This window comes from Microcebus murinus, chromosome 20 (genome assembly GCF_040939455.1).
Source record: "Microcebus murinus isolate Inina chromosome 20, M.murinus_Inina_mat1.0, whole genome shotgun sequence".
In the NCBI taxonomy this organism is placed as follows: domain Eukaryota; kingdom Metazoa; phylum Chordata; class Mammalia; order Primates; family Cheirogaleidae; genus Microcebus; species Microcebus murinus.
In genome coordinates, this window is record NC_134123.1 from 9837327 (window position 1) to 9857013 (window position 19687).

General features: G+C 52.0%; 1 protein-coding gene and 1 non-coding gene across 2 annotated transcripts in view; both read left to right on the forward strand.

Annotated features, from left to right (window-relative positions):
- The window catches only part of SLC6A2 (solute carrier family 6 member 2), a 41394-nt gene extending 28945 nt beyond the window's left edge, over positions 1 to 12449 (forward strand). Inside the window, exons 6-15 of the mRNA XM_075995554.1 lie at positions 2541 to 2675; positions 4398 to 4501; positions 5487 to 5611; positions 6401 to 6513; positions 7702 to 7830; positions 8276 to 8375; positions 9295 to 9395; positions 9629 to 9796; positions 11374 to 11445; positions 12059 to 12449. Of these exons, the coding sequence (XP_075851669.1) occupies positions 2541 to 2675; positions 4398 to 4501; positions 5487 to 5611; positions 6401 to 6513; positions 7702 to 7830; positions 8276 to 8375; positions 9295 to 9395; positions 9629 to 9796; positions 11374 to 11445; positions 12059 to 12082 (1071 nt within the window). The 3' untranslated portion in view covers positions 12083 to 12449. The remainder of the gene's footprint in view (positions 1 to 2540; positions 2676 to 4397; positions 4502 to 5486; positions 5612 to 6400; positions 6514 to 7701; positions 7831 to 8275; positions 8376 to 9294; positions 9396 to 9628; positions 9797 to 11373; positions 11446 to 12058) is intronic.
- Positions 12450 to 18492: 6043 nt separating this feature from the next.
- LOC142862981 (U6 spliceosomal RNA) lies at positions 18493 to 18599 on the forward strand. The gene has a single exon (XR_012913872.1). It is a non-coding gene; the product is annotated as a U6 spliceosomal RNA (small nuclear RNA).
- Positions 18600 to 19687: the final 1088 nt, after the last annotated feature.

Consider the following 19687-nt stretch of genomic DNA (forward strand, 5'->3'; position numbering starts at 1 on the left):
GTGCTCAAAGTTGGACCAAGCCTGGCTTTTCATGGCCAGAGATGCAAGTTGAAATTCTGAGAGCTGTAAGGCCTGGGGTTGAGATGACAGAGCCCATGAGTCCCTTCCCTTTGCCCAGTGTGTGTACAGGGCACACATGAGCATGAGCGAGCTGTTGGCCAAGGATCTAGGAGCCTCTCTTTTGACATGAGATCTCAGGCAGCTGAACTCACATCTGCCATCAATTCTGAGAACCTTCGACAAGACTCAGAAGGTTTAGCTTTGAACACATGTGCATGGACAAAACAAGCCCTTCCTTTCTTGATGCTTGACTATAGCCAGACTCAGCTCACTCATGTCCTGGTGTAATTTTTAGGGAAACTGAATCCATGTTGGAACCTCAGGCCAGGCCAATGCAAGGCCACCTGTGAGCTCCATGGGAGATGCCCTGGAGTTGAAACTCAGGAGGTTCATTTTTGATGGGGGGAATGTGGTCTCGCCAGGTCTGCTGGGCCAGCAGTTGACATGAGCTGTAGGCGACCATAGCAGGTAGGACCCATCACAGCATCACAAGAATATGTGAGGGCTCTTCCTTGTGCCCGTGGCCAAGGACCTCAACCCATTTGTCCCATTCTGGGGGAATGAATCCAGTATCAATGTAAGGCCACCCAGGTGCAACAGCTTTAATTTCCAGGGCATGTTTCTCTTTCATTTGTTATACAATTTGTTTCCATCCACCAGAAGAAAACAGAATTCAAAAGCTCATATTCACAAAGACAGAGCAAATGAGTAATGGAGAAACGACTGAAATGACATGACATGAAACAGAGGCGCTTTCTCTGATCGCTTCTGAGCCCAGAAGACATGACCACCACTAATGCGTTTCCTCCCCTGTTGACCCATTTGCTCCTTCATTGACTTCCTTGTGCTTTCATTCATTCTTGGACTAACTTAGTCATCCACTAATCCTCTGATTTATCACTCACTCATCCACCCATCTATCCATCCATCCACTCAACCATCCGCCCCCTCTAACCATCCATCCATCTATTTAACTACCTGCCCGACACACATCCAACCATCCAACCACCCACTCACCCATCCATGCATCTACCCGGTAATCCAACACTCACCTATGCAACTGTCCAATCATTCATCCAATAAACATTTATTAAGGACCCATGTGTGCCAGGTGCTGGGATACAAGTTTAAAAAATAAAGGATTTTGCTTCCAAGGGGCTCATGATCTAGTGGGAGAAACAAACAAGTAAGCAAGGAAGACAAATGCTAGTCCTTAGACATAGGTATGAAAACATACGACTATTTTCGATATCTCCATCTTTGTGTTGAGCCCATGTCTTTCTAGGCCAGCAAAGAACTTCACCTTCAGTCATGATTTGAGGCTTTCATGGCATGTGTGAAGATTCTTGGGGCTGTGGACTGCCAGGGCTTGTGGGGAGGAACCATCTGGCTCTTAAGTTATATGTCCTCTCGGGTTTCAGCTGAGCCCTCCTGGGGTCTGACTGCCCTGACCCTGACCTGACGATTTTCTGCATGGGGCACAGTCCCTCTCTGCAAGGCTGCCATGGCTGCATCGGCCTAAAGCAGTGATTTCTCACCTTGGCTGCCCATTTATATCACCTGGGAGCTTTTAAAAAATACTGAAGTGTAGGCCCCACCCCAGACCAATTAAATCAGAAACTCCAAGAATGGATCTGAGCTTTAACATTTTTATCTATAACTCCCCCCCAGAGTATTCTAATGTGTAGACAAGGGAGAAAGAACAGTGAGGAAGCCCACACCACCCACCCTTCCCCTGTCCCTACCTTTCTTCTCCATTCCTCCAACCTGGGCAAGGGGACAGGGTGTCTTTTTTTAGTCTGGGCATAATCTCTTCCCTTTTGTGTTTCTGAACAAGCTACTTTGTCTCTGTCCCAAATCTGTTCCTACTAAAATGCAGGATGGTCAGAAATTCTGCTTTCTGCCCAGCCCCATTCCTTCTTGGGCAATGCATTTAGGAAGATCTGCTTGAATGAGGGCAAAGGAAAAGAGGGAAAGGGGAAGGACAGGGAGAGAGGAGGAGAGGGAGACGAGATTGATTTCTAAATATCCCGCCAGTCAGATGGTTGCAGCAACCAACGCCAAAGGTGCGATGGATGCAGGACTGGCAGGGAAAGGGGAGAGCACAGGCGGGTGTGCTTAGTCCTGAGGCCACTTTAAGGAGTCAGGAGAGGTGACTTTTGTGGAGGAGGAGGTAACCGGTGCAACGAGAACCTGAGTCTCTGCCCGACGCCATTAGCTCCCATTGCCACACTGTCCCTGGTGTGCCCGATCCTCGCCCAGGCTCTGAGCTTCTCTAGGGTGAGGACAATGTCTGTTCATTGCTCTGTCCCTGGAGTCTGGCTCAGGGTCTGCCCCGGAGATGGCACTTGTGGAACATGCCTTGGGTAAGGGGAGGCGGGGAGGGCGGGTTGGCTCTCTGGCAGAGGGCCCTGTGCCCTGCCAGCCCCCCCAGCGGGCAGAGGCAGAGCGTGGCCCTCACCCGAGCCGTCTGTCACCAGGTGGTGTGGATCACGGCCACGCTGCCGTACCTGGTGCTGTTCGTGCTCCTGCTTCACGGCATCACGCTGCCCGGCGCCTCCAACGGCATCAACGCCTACCTGCACATCGACTTCTACCGCCTAAAAGAGGCCACGGTCAGTGCCCAGTGACCGCCCAGCCTTGGGCCGGGCGTGGGGGAGGCTTCTCGCGGGCAGGTGGCGACAAGATCGGGTCCCAGCTCTGCCATAAACTTGGAGCGTAGCCTTGGACAGGGTCCTTCCCTCTCTGAGTGTCAGCTTCCCCATCTGACGGGTCCGATCTGCACCTGACAGTCTCCACAAGCCTGTCCAGCACTGACAGTCTGGGACACCGTGGTCCCCTTTGGTGGCCTTCACTGGCTGCTCCTTGCAGGAAGAGCAGCGCCCTGTGAAGGGGACGTGATGTCCTGGGTCCTCACTCCTGTCCTGTGCCCACGGCTCCCTAGCCCACCCCAGCCCTGCTTCTGCCTTCTGGTCCCCAAACCTGGCCTTTGTCCCCATCCCATTATGTCAGCGTAAGGAGTGACCTCAGCCTCCAGGGAGACCTGCACCTGCCAACTCCAACAGCCTCCTCTAGACACTGTCCTGCCCAGAGGCCCAAATGACTATGGAAGTGGGGTGAGACTGGTCGAGCAGCGAGGGTGGGATCAGAGACGATTGTGGAGGTCCCCATGGCCTCGAGCATCTTCAAATAATAGCTAAGCTTGGCCTCCTCGCAGGGCTCACTCCCTGAGAACTCGACATTTTCCCACAATTCTCAAGGGTTTCTTTATTTGAACCCACAATAATCTCACACTTTATTTGAACCCACAATAATCCTGGCAGGCAGGAGCAGCATGGGATTAGGAGGGAGGCATCCCAGTATGTTCTCCCCATGCTTATGACGTCACGGCACATGCTACACGCTGTAGACCAGTGACCAAGAGAAACCCGACTTTCTCGGTAACTGTCAGAAAGATAACAGAGCACAAAACACGAATCAGCCTTGCAAATTGCAAATTGCAAAACAAATCAGGCTTCTGTTTGTTCCGCGACTGCTTACCTCTCCCAGTTTTTTCAGATGCGTAGAAACTAAGCCCTTAGTGTGGTCGCAAAGAGCAGATCTACCTTCCCTCAGCAGATTGCTCCTCTTGCTAAGCTCTCTGTTTGAAAAGTTGGGGAAACCGAGAAAAACACTAGTAGGGGGAAGACAGACATCTCTCGTATTCTGAACGCCAGCTCTTAGTCTGAGTGAGCCAGGCAAAACCATCCCCACTACACCTGCGGAAATTACAATACAAGGAGGTGAAACTGACCAGGGCTAGGCCACGAGGCAGGGAGGTCGGAGAAGGACTCAGATCCCCAGGCCTCTGGCCATGTGCTTTCATCACTCAACAGATGGAATGGGTCAGCCCCACTGGCTCCCACCAAGTTACCCCTGTCTGTGGGCTGGTAGGAGCCTGCTAGGAACCATCATCCCTCTCTGAAGGTGTCGTCTCCGTAACTCCTGAGATGGTGATGACCTCTTTGCTCTTGCGCTGTCCACATTCTAGCCCAGGGCTTTCAGTTTATTAACTTTCTTTGAAAATCAGGCCATGAAATTGAGCCAGTGAGTTCCTCCGGGGTGAGCTCACTCATGACTACCCAGGGCTGGGAGATACTAGGGAGCCCCCGCCTCTCTCCATGGCTGTCTTGCGTGGGCTGCAAGGGAGGGAGCGGCTAGGGCTGCCCATCTCTGCTTCAGACCACGTTTCCCCGGGTCTCAGAGCACCCCTGGGGCTTCCAGCCCTCCCAGGGCACCCGGAAGGTCCTCCAATGCCGTAGGGGCCGAGGGTGATGGCTTTTGTCTGCGGGTTGCAGGTGTGGATCGATGCTGCAACTCAGATATTTTTCTCCCTGGGGGCTGGATTTGGAGTCCTGATTGCGTTTGCCAGTTACAACAAATTCGACAACAACTGCTACAGGTAAGGTCCTTCTCAGAGCTCTGGGAAGCTCCGAATCCCGGACGTCCACCCTTGGGAGGGTGGGAGGGAGGGCATGTCTGGAAGCCAACTCTCCTTGACGAGCCAGGTTTTCTTCCTGTGGACATCCCGGCATTCTCTGAATTCTCACATGGCCTCTGGGGTCCCCATAAACATATTTCATCCCGGGTGTAAGGTGAGAGCTGGGAGGGTTGAGGCTGCTGGCGCTGGGGGACCGTGGGGATGGGTGGCTGGGACAGACGAGCACTGCCAGCCCTGCAGGCCCCGTGCTGTGGCGACTTCCGACAGAGGCACACACTCGGGCCGACCCCACCCCTCTCTCTAGGCCACTGGAGGCTTACGGCAGCAGCATGTGTCTTGCGCAGGAGAGAGTAGCATGAATGCAAACCGGCAGGACAGGCCGTGGGGAGGGAAGGGAGCAGGGTGATTGGCAAGAGCACGCAGGTGAGTTTGAGGTGCGCCTTGGAGGACAGTTAGGGTTACACCAGGCAGACAGGGAGCGGCTGGCGTGCGTGGGCTGGGGCCAGCAGGGGCAGAGGCAGGAAGGGGTGTGTCCTTGGCCCAGCTGGTTGACTGGTTTGATTTGTTCAGGGAGTACACGTTGGGGGGCATAGAAGGTAAGTCTAGAAGGAAGGTTGGGTCCCCTTAGCAAAGCTCTGGAATGCCAGGGCTAGGAGCTGGGAGGCACTGGGGAGCCACAGAAGGTTTGTTAAAGAAGGAGGCTGGTGACACGATTCCCAAACAGGAGTTTGGCAGCAGACTCTGGTATCAGACTGTCCCGGCCATGAGCAGTTGACTCACTCCCTGCACCAGTGACGGGCAGTTTGGGGACCACGCAGCAGGCGGCATCTGAAGTCGGCGTGGCATTCAAGGCTGGTCCGGGCTGCAGGCCCCATAGGTGGTCCAGCGGCGCATGGGCAGGGCTGGGGGAGTCGGGGGACTCGGACTGACAGCGCTTCCTCCCCAGGGACGCCCTGCTGACCAGCAGCATCAACTGTATCACCAGCTTCATCTCTGGGTTCGCCATCTTCTCCATCCTGGGGTACATGGCCCACGAGCACAAGGTCAACATCGAGGACGTGGCCACTGAAGGTGAGCGCACAGACCACCTCGGCCCTCGCCGCTGGGCAGGGGCGGAGGAGCCCACCCCATTCCTGGCTGCGTGGCTCTCTGTGGAGGTTTGCAAACCGCCCATTGGATGGGCTTTCCCTGGACGCTGTCCGTGGGAATTCCAGGCAGTCCTGGGCCTGGGCCTGGGCCTTGTAGAAGAACCTTCCTCCGAGTCAGGCCAGGAGGACCAGATTTCGGAGAGTCCACTCTGTGCAGCCCCCGGGCTAAGCATGCGGCATCCCTCCATTCGCTTCTCACTGGGCCGCCAGGCAAGTGTTTATGGACCCACTTGAAAGATGAGAAAACTGAGGCTCAGGCTGAATAAGTTGCCCAGCGTCACCCAGGTAGTGAGCAATGGTGCCAGCATTCACACCCCAGTCAGCCCTCTTTGGGGCTTGTGTCCTTCCCCGCTGCTTCCTTTAGTCTCATGGCCACCAAGAAGCCGAGACCTGGGGACTTTGAGGACTGTGAGCTTTTGAGAATGACGGTGGATCCCTGGGAGTGTGGGACGGGGGTTTGCAGTGTGGAGCAGCTGTCCAGGCAAGGCCCTGCTCGCTAGCCGGGATGTTTGAGGCCGCCTTCTTTGAGGCACAGCTCAGCTACAAGTCTGTGCTGGCTTCGTCCGCCATCTCCAGACCCTCAGTCTGCTCTGCCCACGTGGGCCTAAGTGTCACAGGGCTGGGCTGGAGTTGACGGGGCCTCAACGTGCTTCACTCTTCAGCTCAGAGCAGTAGTCCCGGCCATTGATGAGGTCCTTGATGTTCCTTACAGGAGCCGGTTTAGTGTTCATCCTGTATCCAGAAGCCATTTCTACCCTGTCTGGATCTACATTCTGGGCTGTCGTGTTTTTCATCATGCTCTTGGCCCTGGGCTTTGACAGCTCCGTGAGTGCCCCTGCTCAGGATGCCACCCCTGACCTCCTGGGCCTGAACCCCAGCCCCCTCCCCCCCCACACACACACACTGTACTCAGCCTGAAGTTCCCACCATTCCAACCCCTGATTAGTAGTTGTTTCCAGAAGGCCCTATTTAAATGCAAACAAGGGTGGGAGTCCTCAGAAAGATAAGACTCAGGCCAAAGCCAAGAACCACAGGAACCCCACTGGCATTATGGAAATCCAAATCAGAAAAGACTTCAGTTAAGCCAGCCCAACACTCTTCTCTCGACCAGATGGGGAAGCTGGATTAGGAGGGGACGCGGCTAGAATCTTGTTCTCTAACCAAGCACTTCCCCATGTTGATGCTAAAATAGCATCAACAACCAGCAAAAACATTTGAACCTCAGTAGTCTCTTACATCCTTTTATTTTACCCACATGTAAGATGAAATTTACTGTCATCCTTTTTTAAACCTGTGTCCACGCTTAGTACGTCATGCCTGGAGGTTTGCAAAAAGTCTCAGGACTAATAAATCGGTTTCCTCTCACTGCCCTTTCCTTTCAACCGGCAGATCTGCCAGGGGCAGTGTGTTGAGAAGGATTCTGAGGCTGCTTCCAGGCTCACAGGGGAGAACACTGATCGCGATTCACAGTGTCTGCCAGGAGAGGAGAGGAGCAGGGTGGCTTGTGTGCATCTTGTCCACCTCAAAAGGGAGGGATTTAGGATGTGACACCCTTTCAGATTCAGAGCCCAGAGTTTGAGGTGACCGCTTTGCTTGATAATTAGAAATGCAGCCAAAATCCTTATCAAAAGTTGCTGCCGGAAGTTTCCAGGCTAGAAGCTCTCCTGCAGCGGCTGGTTGCAGGGGCCCTTCTGCGACGCAGGTATCACACGGTGTTTGGCCTCGTACGCTTTTCACTCCCCATCAGCTCACCTGTACCCACGCGGGCTGAGGGCGTGGGCAGGAGACAGGTGATGAGGGGAAGCGGAGCTCACCTGAGCCTCCACGCGATCCTGCAGAGTTTCTCAGTTCTAACTTTGAGAGCAGGACAGAAATGGGATGAGAGGGTGGGGAGCAAGGCAGCAGTCGGGGTACATGAGTCCCGGGCTGCGGGAGGCCCAGGTACCCCAGGGCCTGGGGCTGAGGTCCAGGGAGCCCCTCATGCCTGTCCCCCACCCCACCTGCTCCCCCCAGATGGGAGGCATGGAGGCTGTCATCACGGGCCTGGCCGATGACTTCCAGATCCTAAAGCGACACCGGAAACTCTTCACATTTGGAGTCACCTTTGGCACCTTCCTCCTGGCCCTGTTTTGCATCACCAAGGTGAGGAGGGGCTGGGCCCTGGGTCAGCCAAGCTTCTGGGGCTGCAGAACTGGAACTGGGGGGTGAGTAGGGGCTGCACTGAGCTTAAGGAATGCGGTTCGACAGGGCACCCTCCCCCCGGGGCCTGTTCCCTAGGGCCAGGCCCTAGAAGTCTCTCCTTCCACCCCTGAGCCTGACAGTTCCCAAGCTACCCTCTTAGCTGCTTGGTGATTTGACAGGCAGCAAAAGTCCCTTTGAAACTGTCTCATTCTTTGCTGGCGGAAGCAGCCACCATGCACCTGGTGACTTCAACAACATCAATACAATAGCCCCATAGTCCTGCCACCTGCATTGTCAAACAGGGTTCTGGGCAATGGGACAGAGGACAGGGAAGAGTTGATGGGCACGACAGTCGGTGCCCGTTTCTGGCCGACGCGGCCTCAGGCTGTTTCTCTGCGTGGCCCAGGGCGGAATCTACGTGGTGACTCTGCTGGACACCTTTGCGGCGGGCACCTCCATCCTGTTTGCTGTGCTCATGGAAGCCATCGGCGTCTCCTGGTTTTACGGTGCGTGAGAGTGTGCACAGGCTCCCGCCCCCAGTCTTCCTGGAGCCTGTTCCCCTGGAGATGCGAAGGAGCTTTCATTTCCAGGACAGCCACTAACGTTCCAGAATGGAGCAAGTCGCTTACTAGAATAAAGGGTCTGCTCCCCGTCCTCAGCTTGTGTTAGGATGAACTCCCTTTAATGGACTGCAAAGGCAGCCGGTGTCAGCCTCTTAAGAGAAACCCCCAAACCATGCAATCCATTCCAACACAGGGTCACCAGATTTAGAAAACAGAACACAGGACCACCCCGGCTAAACTTGACTTTCAGACACACAATGAGCAATTCTTTAGTAATAGTATTTCCCCAAAATTGCATGGGGCATAATTACACTAAATTTTTTTTTTCATTGTGTATCTGAAATTCAAACTTAACTTGGTGTCCCCTGTGTTATCTGGCAACCTTATTCTAGACCAGAACTAAGGGACCATTTCACACACGTCAAATGTCTTGTCATTGTCCGCTTCCCCCCAGCGTCATGTTCTCACTGCCCGAGACCACTCAGAGAGAGGTTGCCACGGAAGAGCCCGAGCCCTGTGTCAGACTGAAGGCAGGGCAATGCTGTACGACTCACAGCCGCTGCTATCCTCAGAGGAGCAGTGAGCGAGAGGAAAGAGCCAGGCCTGCATGGCTCTGTGGCCTGGGGCCAGTCCCCTCACCCCTGGGAGCCCGGTTTCCCTCTGACAAGTGAACGGAGGTGGCACACGGAAGGCAACGCTGTCCTGGAGTTTGTCCCCTCCTTTGTTCTGCATCTGCAAAGTGTCCCCAGGTTGCCGACGTCCCGGGGGGTCAGCACCTGGCCCCACTGCCCTGCCCCCCCCACACCAGGCCGGAAGCTCAAGGGAGGGGCCCCTGTGACCCCCCCCCCCCGTGTGTGCGCAGGTGTGGACAGGTTCAGCAACGACATCCAGCAGATGATGGGGTTCAAGCCGGGCCTGTACTGGAGACTGTGCTGGAAGTTCGTCAGCCCTGCCTTCCTCCTGGTGTGTCGCGCGGGCGGGGAGCCGGGGGGAGGGGCTGGGCTGGATCCAAAGGCCCCGGGTCACACAGGACACTCGGGAGGCTCAGCCCTGCTGATACGCGACAGTCGGCCTCCGCCTAAGTGGGGGTCTTCAGCCTGGGCGCCACAGGTCCCTGGGGGGTCGTTGTGCCAGCTCCAAAGTCACCGTCCTGCTCTGCCTTCTTTCCTGCACGCTGTTCTCGCCGCCGCCCCCAGTTTGTGGTGGTGGTCAGCATCGTCAACTTCAAGCCACTCACCTACGACGACTACATCTTCCCGCTCTGGGCCAACTGGGTCGGCTGGGGCATCGCCCTGTCCTCCATGGTCCTGGTCCCCGTGTACGTCGTCTACAAGTTCCTCAGCACGCGGGGCTCCCTTCGGGAGGTGAGTTCCGGGCTGGCCGTGGGGGACAGGGCGGGAGGGGGACAGGGCGGGAGCGGGACAGGGCAGGAGGGGGACAGGACGGGAACACCTCCTGAGTCATTCCCCTTTGGGGTGAGAGGGGGAGACAGAAGACACAGATGCTAGGGTCAGATGGACCCACCTCCACCATTAGCCAAGTTCTTTGCCCTGCCCGAGCCTCAGTGTCCACATTTGTGCCCGGAGGGTAAAACTATTAATATGTGTCGTGAAAGGACAAAGGGAGTGGCGAGCGCAGTGCCTGGCACCTGGGAGGTGCTCAGTTCCCTCCTGCCCCGACTATTACTGATGTGAGAAGCAATGCTGGGCACTGGAGCTCACTGAGGATTGCTTAGACAGACTGCCTTACCGGGGCTCACTCCTGTGCCCCCTTCTAAGGTTTGCCATGTCCCCACGTGTCCCGGCTTTCCCTGTCGAAGCCCACTGTGACCTGGTCATGTTGGTATTTACCTGCCTCCTTGGGCGCCAAATAATCTGATCTGCCTAAACCAAGAGTTTTCTGAAATATATTTCTTCTTTTACCTGTCTGCATTATTATGTGTGTGTATATGGACATATATGTGCAAATATTTATACATGTATACACTTATCTAGATATTTGAGAAATGGTGCCCTTTATTCTGAAGTTATGTCATTCCTGATATTTGGTTGTTAAAATGCCCTTTTTTTTTTTTTTATAAATTCACGGCAACAGTCTTTTCCTCATATCCTTACTTTGCAAAACAAAGGTTTCATTCCTTCATTCTTCTATCCACTCACTTGCCAGGTATTTATTGAGAATCTACTATGTGCCAGGCAGGGTTCTAGGCACTGGACAAAAATCCCTGCCTTTAAGGAGGTCACATTCTAATGAAGGGACATAAACAAAATGAGGGCGCGAGAGGGTGAGGCCATGCAGGAGCTTAGGGAAGAGGGTTCTAGAAAGACAGCCCCTGCGCCCATTTTTTGTGATGTTTCCTGCCTGTGAAATCCCAAAGTCTGGGGGCCTCTGGCCTGAGCCCATGGGAGGGTCAGAGTTCAGTGAACTCATCCTGGACATGGGAACAATGACCTAAGCCTTCTGTTCTTCTCACCCCAGGAGTGGGGACATTTCTTATTATCTAGTGACCAGCCACTGCCTTAGGACACAGGCCCTGAGTCCCTGCATGTGACACCCACGGGGCCTTCCCTGGTCCCCCACAGGGCCAGGTGCCTCCTTCCACGCTCTCACTGTGCACGTGATCCAGTCTGGGGTTGAAATAACCTCTGCGCGTGTGTGGTCAGTGCCAGTCCCTTACGTGGGCTGTGACCCCCCCACCCAGAGCAGAGACGGCACAGGTCCCCTCAACTCTGGACCCGCAGAGCCCAGCCTGGTGTCTGACTCAATGTGAACTGGCCAGCTCCACCAACAAGGGGGGGTTGTCATGCACGGACCCTGCACGCTGTCCCCGTGGGGCTTCAGGGCCAATTACTGGGTGGCCCTTATCTGGGGGTGTTCGCCAGGCCTCTGGGAGGTGTCCCCGGTCCAAACTGAGGCCTCCTTCCCGTCTCCCTCCTCACAGAGACTGGCCTATGGCATCACGCCGGAGAACGAGCACCACCTGGTGGCCCAGAGGGACGTCAGGCAGTTCCAGGTAGGCACAGCCTGGGCTGCTGGTGTGGGAGGGTGGGAGCAGGTCCTGGCCACTCCCTGCTGTGCGCTGCCCATGCAGGACCACCCAGCCAGAAAACTAGAAGGCTGTGGCCAGAGCCCATGGGGTGTGGTGTCGGGTCGCAGTCGGGGAGGGGCCCGTCCCCTGGCTTCTATCAGGCCCTGGCTGCCCCTCTGCTCCTTGGTCCTGCAATGCTAAATGCCTAAACCTTCCTCTTCTACCTCTATGAGTTGTCACCATGGAGTGCCACCAAACTAGGCTGGGAATTTCTTATCCGGGAGGAAGAGCTGCAGGTGCATCAGTACCAGACTGACCTGAGCCCACCGTTTCCCCTGCAAACGTGGGGATGGGGGGGTGGGGAGACTCCCAGCGGGCCCAGCACTTCCCTTCAGACTCACCAGGTCCCTTTGGGAGGACTGCTTTGCCCTTTCTGGGCCTCAGGGACAACAAGGGAATCATCCTGCGTGTCTGCTGAGGTCTGTGGCGGGAGGGGTGTTTCCCTGCTCCCCTTCCTCGCTGCCCGCTGAGCCGGCCCTTCCCCTCCCAGCCCCTGCGGCCTGGGCCGGAGGTAAAGGCCGCGTGTCTTTCTCTGCAGCTGCGACACTGGCTGGCCATCTGAGCCTGGCCTGCGGAGGAGGAGCCCCACCTGCCCACGTCCAGGCCAAAGGCGTCTGCTTCGCTCGAGCCCCGGACGCTGTCCCGGGACCCCTCTCCCGGGAGGTGCCCTTTTCCGACGCCTCCTTCCTCTTTTCCCAGTTACGAAATGATTTAGTGACTCTGGTTTTTGTTCACCTTCTGTTCATCTGGCCTGAGGGCCGTGGGCTTGGAGGATGGCTGAGAGGAGGAGAGGAGGGAGCAGGACAGACGACTTCTGTCGGGCCCTTCTGTTTTGGGGAGTCTCCCCCTCTGGGAGCCCGCCCAGGCTGAGGTCCACGGCTTGGGCAAAATTCCCCACTGCGTTCGCTTGTACTTTGGATCACAGAAGAGATTCTCAGTCCACCAGATCAGAGAGAGGATGGGCTCTGAGTCAGACACCAAAAAAAAAAAAAAATCAAAAACCAAACGAACAGCCCAGCTCATTTAGTGAGGGGCGAGCTCAGACTTCCCCTCCCTGGCTCACCCCAGTCAGAGCTCTGGGGTCTGAACGTCAGTCTGGGAGTTTGGGTTCCTTTGTCCCTAAAATGAAGTCAGTGGGTAGATGCTTTGGGGGGTCTTGAGCAGAAACCGTCACAGTTAATTTTCACTCTGGCTAATTTGAGTTTGATTTGTGCGTGTTCTGGAACATTCTTCTGGCTTCTCGTGGTCAGACGGTCCGGAGCTGTGGGTGTCGAGGGGAGGGGTGTCAATGGGCCGCGGCGAGCAGGTGCTGCGACGGCCCCTGAGTCGGGCCGGCTGGCGGCCACCGGCCGGGCAGGAGCCCAGAGGCCCATCCGCGGCGCCTGAGACCCGCCGGGGGCACCTTGGGCAGGGACCCAGGGCGCCAGATGTGTGTCTGCACCCGGGGACTCTACGCTGTCCCCGTGGGGCCAGGTGGGTGCCCGCGGGCAGCCTGGCAGGTGTTGTGTTTATTTATTGTTCATGGAAGCCTGCAAAGCCTTTCCCCCGGAACCCTGCCCGGCGGCCCAGGGCGCATGCGCAGTATCCGCGCGGGTGGCCGGCGTCTGGGTTACTCCCCACGCAGGCGCGCGGTGCTGCCCCCTGGCGGTGCTGGCGGGGAGTTTGGTTCAGTAAGAGAAACGGGTCGTGGTTTGCTAAGTTGGTGGCATCTTTTAGGGGTTTCTGTTTACGGTTTGAGTCTGTTATGCCTTGTTGGGAAGGACTGTGGGAGCCCCTGCTGCAGAATCTTGGGCCAAGATAAGAGGGGCCACTGCACTGACACCGGGACTGTGGGGAGACGCATCGAGAAGGCACTTTGCCTAAAACTAGGATGTCGCTGAGCCGGAAGGATCCTGTAGGAGGAGGGCAAGCCGGGGGCAGGGAGCTGGTGGTGTCTCTGGTGGCCCAGAGATTGCCTCTGAATCACGGTCCTCAGGTCACTGATTGGAGAAAAGAGGGACAATCAGGAGACTTTTGATCTGTCCATATACAAATGTCAGCTGAAGGCCTGAGACGGCCAAGTGGCAGGTGTCATAGAGCCTTGTGAAAGGTGAGGCCCAAGCATCCAATCAGGTGAGGGTCTGGGCCCTGTCAGTGACTTCAAATCCTCCCATAAAAGGCGATTCCTCTCTAATTGTTACATTTGTTTTTTTTTTTTGTTTTTTGGTTTTTTTTTAGTTTTACAAAGCACTTTTACCCGTATTACCTCCCATCTTCCTAGTGAGGACTGTGGGGCTAGCTTCTATCTCCCCATTTCCCCGGCGAGAAAACCAAGGTCCAGAATGTCAGTTGCTCTTGCGCAAGGTTTCTCAGCTCCTAAGAGATGGAGGTGGACTCTCAATTCAAATCCCCCATCTCTCAGCCCTGAGCACTTTCAAATTCCCTGCACAATGTGGTTCACCCCACCCAGGGCTGTCATAAAAAAGAAAAATCCATCCAAGTGGCAAAGGAGCATTTCTTAGCAAAAGAACAAAGTGTTGGAAGAAGGGAAGAGAGGAGAGAATGGCATTTATTCCCCTCTAAGTGGTTGCCAGGGAGGAAATTATTTAGCTGCTGTCTTTTGCTGAAAACACTCTTTTTAGAACAGTTGGGCATGAAAAGCTGAGTCTACTTGGCTGAGATAAGAGCAGACAGTCAGAAAGCTCCTGTCCTTTAGAACGGGGCACACTTCAACGACAGCCTGCAGTTTCCCCTTTGCCATCCGCCTGTGGCCCCTTCTGTCTCCAGACACTTGTCCCGGGGCGAATGGGAGCCGTGGTGCTAGCTGAACCTACACCGAACCAAAGCAATGGTGCTGCCTTGCGGCGGATGTTGGCTCCTAAGTCTGGGGAAGGGGAGGAGCCTGGCCCCAAGTCCAGGCCCCTGGGCAGGTGGGGTACCTGGAAAGCCCTCAGAAGTCCTGGGGAGGTGCCGGGAGACCATGTGGGTCCACCTTTCCATCCACGTAGAATGGAGATGGATTATGTGCTTTATCACAAGTAATGTCTGACTTCTTTTTTTGTGGCCTTTTTTTAATAGCAGAAGTCACCCGGGACAAGGGTGCTCCTGCGTACTGTATGTGACACTTGACACTTTTGATATTTTTACCAGGTTTTTAAAGAATAATTATTTTCCATGAAATGTATAATATCGGTTTCAGACCATCACGTTCACATCTACTGAATGTCTAGTTCTTTAGCACCCTCCTGTTAGTCTTCATTCCACATGCAAGGGAGACAAAGGAGAAGGGGACCTGCCAACGCTTGCCAAGCATCCTGCTGAACAAAAGTCCCCAACACTGCCTTAACTCCCAGAGGGAGTTCCCACCCAAGTCGGAGCCAGTGTCCTGCCATGTGATCTGTTTTCAAGCCTTGCCAATGTGAGACTGAAGGATTCTTACCAAAGAAGTCATTTCTCAGTAATGAAGCCCATTGAATTCACTTCATCTGTTTGCTTATTATTATTTTTGAAAGCCACAGAATGGAGAAGAACAGAGAGGGTGTGTGGCGTGGTGGAAACAGCACAGCATTTAGAGTTGCACAGACCTGGGTCTGCAGCTGACTAGCTGAGTGGCCAGAGAAAAGTGGCTACATCTTTTGGGACTTCAAAGCTATTTGTTTGTAAAATCAGGGATTGGATCAGATAATCGAAGGTCCCATTTAGTTAAAAACAAAACAAAACAAAACAAAACTGTATGTCTCCATAACAAGGTTCCTGTGATAACTTTACTTGCAGGAAGTGTATCACCTTACTGTAGGAATTTCCAAAATGATCTGGTGACCAATGACTTATTGAGCAGAGAAATGTCAGATTTCTGGTCTTCAGGACTTTGATTTTTCTGGGCATTCAGTAGTTTCAATTGCTCAGTTATTTTTTTAGCTGATGCCAGAAATACTTGATCTGAAAAAAAATTTCCAACCCCTTTGTTTTTTGGCTTGTTTTGAGGAATTGGAAGGTTGTAACACGTTGCCATGCCCTTGTCAGTCCCGGGGTCCACAGCTCTGCAGGAAGGCGACAGAGCTGTTCCTGCAATCACAGAAGCCACTGACTCATTGGTGAATGTGAAGTCACTTTTGGGGTGCCTGCCCTCGTCCCTCTGTCTCTCCGCTTCTGTGTACGACGTAACGGCTGTTTCAATGGTGTCCTCTCTGTGTCACGGACTGTTCGGATGTCATGCAAATGTCTGTGTTTTGTTTGGATTTATTTTAAAAATTGTTCTCTTCATGGGAAAATCCATGTACAGAATAATAAAGGATACTTCCTGTGCCACATATCTGGCAATGCAGTTGTGATGCTTTCTGCCATGAAGGTAAAATGCTATGAATATTGTGTCAGGCAGGGGGGTTGTCTATGACCAGCTTTCAGCTAGTGAAAAAGAGCTTCTGGTCATAGTGGCCAAGCTTTCAACTAAAGAACTCTTTTTATAATCTATGCAACAGGAGACTGGAAGGGTTAAATCTGTAATCCTAGCCCTGAGATTGACACATTTTTATTTAAATAAAAAGTGGGTACCAAGTGAACTGGTTTAGTTTAGTTTTCATTTCTAAGGCTGAATTTCAAGGGTGTCAGAGCCTCCAGTTAGATCGAATTAAACCTTCAATGGCTCCCTACTGCCTACAGGATAAAATGCACACTTCATAGACTGCACAATTTGGTGCATGTGTGAATTTTTCTGGGAAGAGGGTTATATTCACACTTAGACCTTTAGAACTGAGTATTGTCATTGTCTGGGGAAGATGTGAACTTACATGTAATTATTTTTAGTGCAGATCATCAAGTAGATGGTAACACCTATGTAAAGGAAGTATCGTTAAATAACCGTTCAGTCAATGAGTTCAAATATGTAAAGGCTGTCAGAGAGTGTATGATGGGCCCAAGTGCTGAATTGAGGCCAATGGTAGGAAGTCCAGGAAGACAGCTTGCAAGATTAGACCTGAACAGAGAATGAGGTGTTGCTGGAAGTAGTGAGATCCCCAGCACTGGAGGTATGCAAAGAGATAGCAGTCAATGTCTCATGCGGAGGTGGGAAGAGGGGTGTGATGTCAGGTGGGAATGGGGGAGAGAGGTTGTATAACCTCTCAGGTCCCTTCCATTTGGAGCTCCTGGGATTCTTTTTGGACAGTCACAGTGCAGCCTTGCCCAGCAGCATTTAGGAGATGCAAATATGTTTATGCCAAGGATCTTGGGGTAGGGAGTGGTTTGGCCTGTCAAGTTGGAGTTGGGCAGACATCCCAGAGAGGCTATTATCATCACTCTGTTTCAACCCACGATTGGAGTTAGAGTTTATTATAGCGAATCAGACAAGAGGCAGCTGCGTTGCCAGCACTCCCTTGTGCATGCTGACATTTCATGAGTTGGTGGCCCTGTGGGAGCAGGGGAAGGAGGCCGGGCCAGAAGGGGAAGGGCAGCTCCCTTGGGGGTGGTGGGGGATCTACCACCCCACCCTAGGCCCGCAACATGGTGGGAGAAGCCAGAGAAACACAGATGAGCCTCACGGTTGGCACTTGGTTGGGCTTTTGAATTTTCCCAAATTTAATTGCACCCCTGTCTTACTTTGGGAGATTGGATAGCTTCATTTTTATTTCCTTCCAAAAGATGTTGTCTCTCTCTAAGCCTCGATTTGTTCATCTGTATAGTGGATCATCAAAACTAAGTTTTCATGGATGGGCTTCAACACATTTCAGAACCTTCCGAAATTCAATGCCAGTTTTTGTTTGGATGAATTCATGTCCAGTTTTCTAAGAAGAAGTTCCATACATTTATCAGATTCTCAAATGTTGTGAACCGGCAGTTAAACTAGAGCTGGGTTTGAACCCCGGATCTAACTCTTCCTGCTGTGGAATCTTGGGCAGGTTCTGTAAAACTTCTGAGGCTTTCTTGTTTCTGAAGAGTGGGGAAAAGTTCGCCATAAAGGAGTCTTCAGAAAGACGAAGCAAGATGATGTACACTTAAGAGCACCCTCTCTGGAGCTGCAGTGCCAGGATCTAAGGCCGGGTTCCATCACTCCACAGTGGGAACCCACAGGGAAGTTACTCAACCCCTTTGCCTCAGTTTATCATCTGCAAATGGGAATGGCAATAGTGACCACCTGGTAGGGTGGTGGAAGGATTAAATGTCACTGGTGTGAACTTCCCCTTGTAGTTGCCTTTGATCTCTGACCCACATCTCCACTCACTTGATGGTAGCAATCCCCTATCAATGGGGAGGAGGGACATGGCTGGGCTGACAGGCGAGCTATACTCACTCACAGATAAGGAAGAATACGACAGTCCTGACATGTGATATGAGCTGCAGAGTCAGACCAGGAAGCATCAGAGACAAGATTGGGGATCCAGGGATCCACGATTACGTTTACAGAGACCCTACTCTTGAGTTTGGAATTGGAAAAGCAATGTAGCACAAGGAGTATATGACTTCATTAAAACACTCAGTTGAAAGAATTGGGCCAAATCCCAGCCACACAAGGCATGGATTCCCAGCAGGCCGAGGCCTTGGAAGCATCAGCACCTTGGACAAGGCAAATTGTCTGATCGGACATTGAATTATTAATAGCAAACAGACTGGCTTATCCTGTGTCAGTTACTGTTCTTAGTGCTTTAATGCAAAAATTTTGCACTAAAGCAAAATTTTTTTGCTTAGTGCAAAAATTAACTGATTAAATCTTCCTAATGACCCCACAAGGTGGTTTTGTTATCCCCATTTACAAATGGGGGAAACTGACACACAAAGAGATGAAATAACTTACTAGTTCTTGGAACAGGGATTTGAACCCAGAAAATCTGACTACAGTCTGTGCCTTTAACCACTCTGATCTGCCCTCTTTCTTGGTTCCCAGGCACACAGGCATAATATGATAAAGCTGGTATGGAATTGGGTCCTTCTCTACTCCCAACACCCTCTTCAATTACAAATACATAAACTTAGGTGGAAGGAATTCTCTCAAACTCAATCTGCGTGCTCGCTTCGGCAGCACATATACTAAAATTGGAACGATACAGAGAAGATTAGCATGGCCCCTGCGCAAGGATGACACGCAAATTCGTGAAGCGTTCCATATTTTAAAAAATTAAAAAAAAAAACAAAACAAACAAAAAAAAAAAAACTCAATCTGCAAGGCCAGTATCACACTGATACCAAAAGCAGACAAGGAAACAACAGTAACAAAAAAAGAAAATTACAGATCAACATTCCTGATGAGCATAGTTGCAAAAGTCCCCAACAAAATAGTAGCAGATCAAATCCAACAACACATCAAAAAGATAATAAACCATGATGAAGTGGGTTTTATACCAGGGATGTAAGGATGGTTCAACATATGCAAATCAATAAATGTGATACATCACATAAATAGAATTAAGGACCAAAAAGTATGATCATCTCAATAGATGAAGAAAAAGCATTTGATAAAATTCAGCATCACTTCATGATAAAAATCCTCAACAAACCAGGCATAGAAGGAACGTATCTCAAAATAATAAAGGCCATATATGACCAACCAAAAGCCAACATCATGCTTAATGGGGAAAAGTTGAAAGCATTCCCCCTAAGAACTAGAACAACACAAGGAGTCCACTTCTATTTCACCACTTCTATTTAACGTAGCACTGGACATCTTAGCCAGAGCAAGCAGACACGAGAGAGAAATAAAAGGCAGACAAATTGGAAGAGAGGAAGTCAAATTATCCCTGTTTGCTGATAATATGATCTTATATCTAGAAAACGCTAAAGATTCCACCAAAAAACTCTTAGATTTGATAAATGAATTTAGTAATGTTTCAGGGTACAAAATCAACATATAAGAATTAGTAGCATTTCCATACACCAATAACAATTTAGCTGAGAATCAAATCAAAAAGGCAATCCCATTTACAGTAGCTACAGAAAATTTAAATAACTAGGATTTAATCCTTAAATAACTAAGGATTTAACTGTCTGTTTCTGTTTTTGTTGCATTTGCTTTTGAGGTCTCAGTCACGAATTCTTTGCCTAGACTAATGTCCAGCAGAGTATTCCCTAAGTTCTTTTCTAGTATTTTCATAGTTTCAGGTCTTACATTCAAGTCTTTAATCCATCTTGAGTTGACTTTTGTATATGGTGAGAGATAGGGGTCCTCTGCAAGGAAAACCACAAAACACCGATGAAAGAAGTT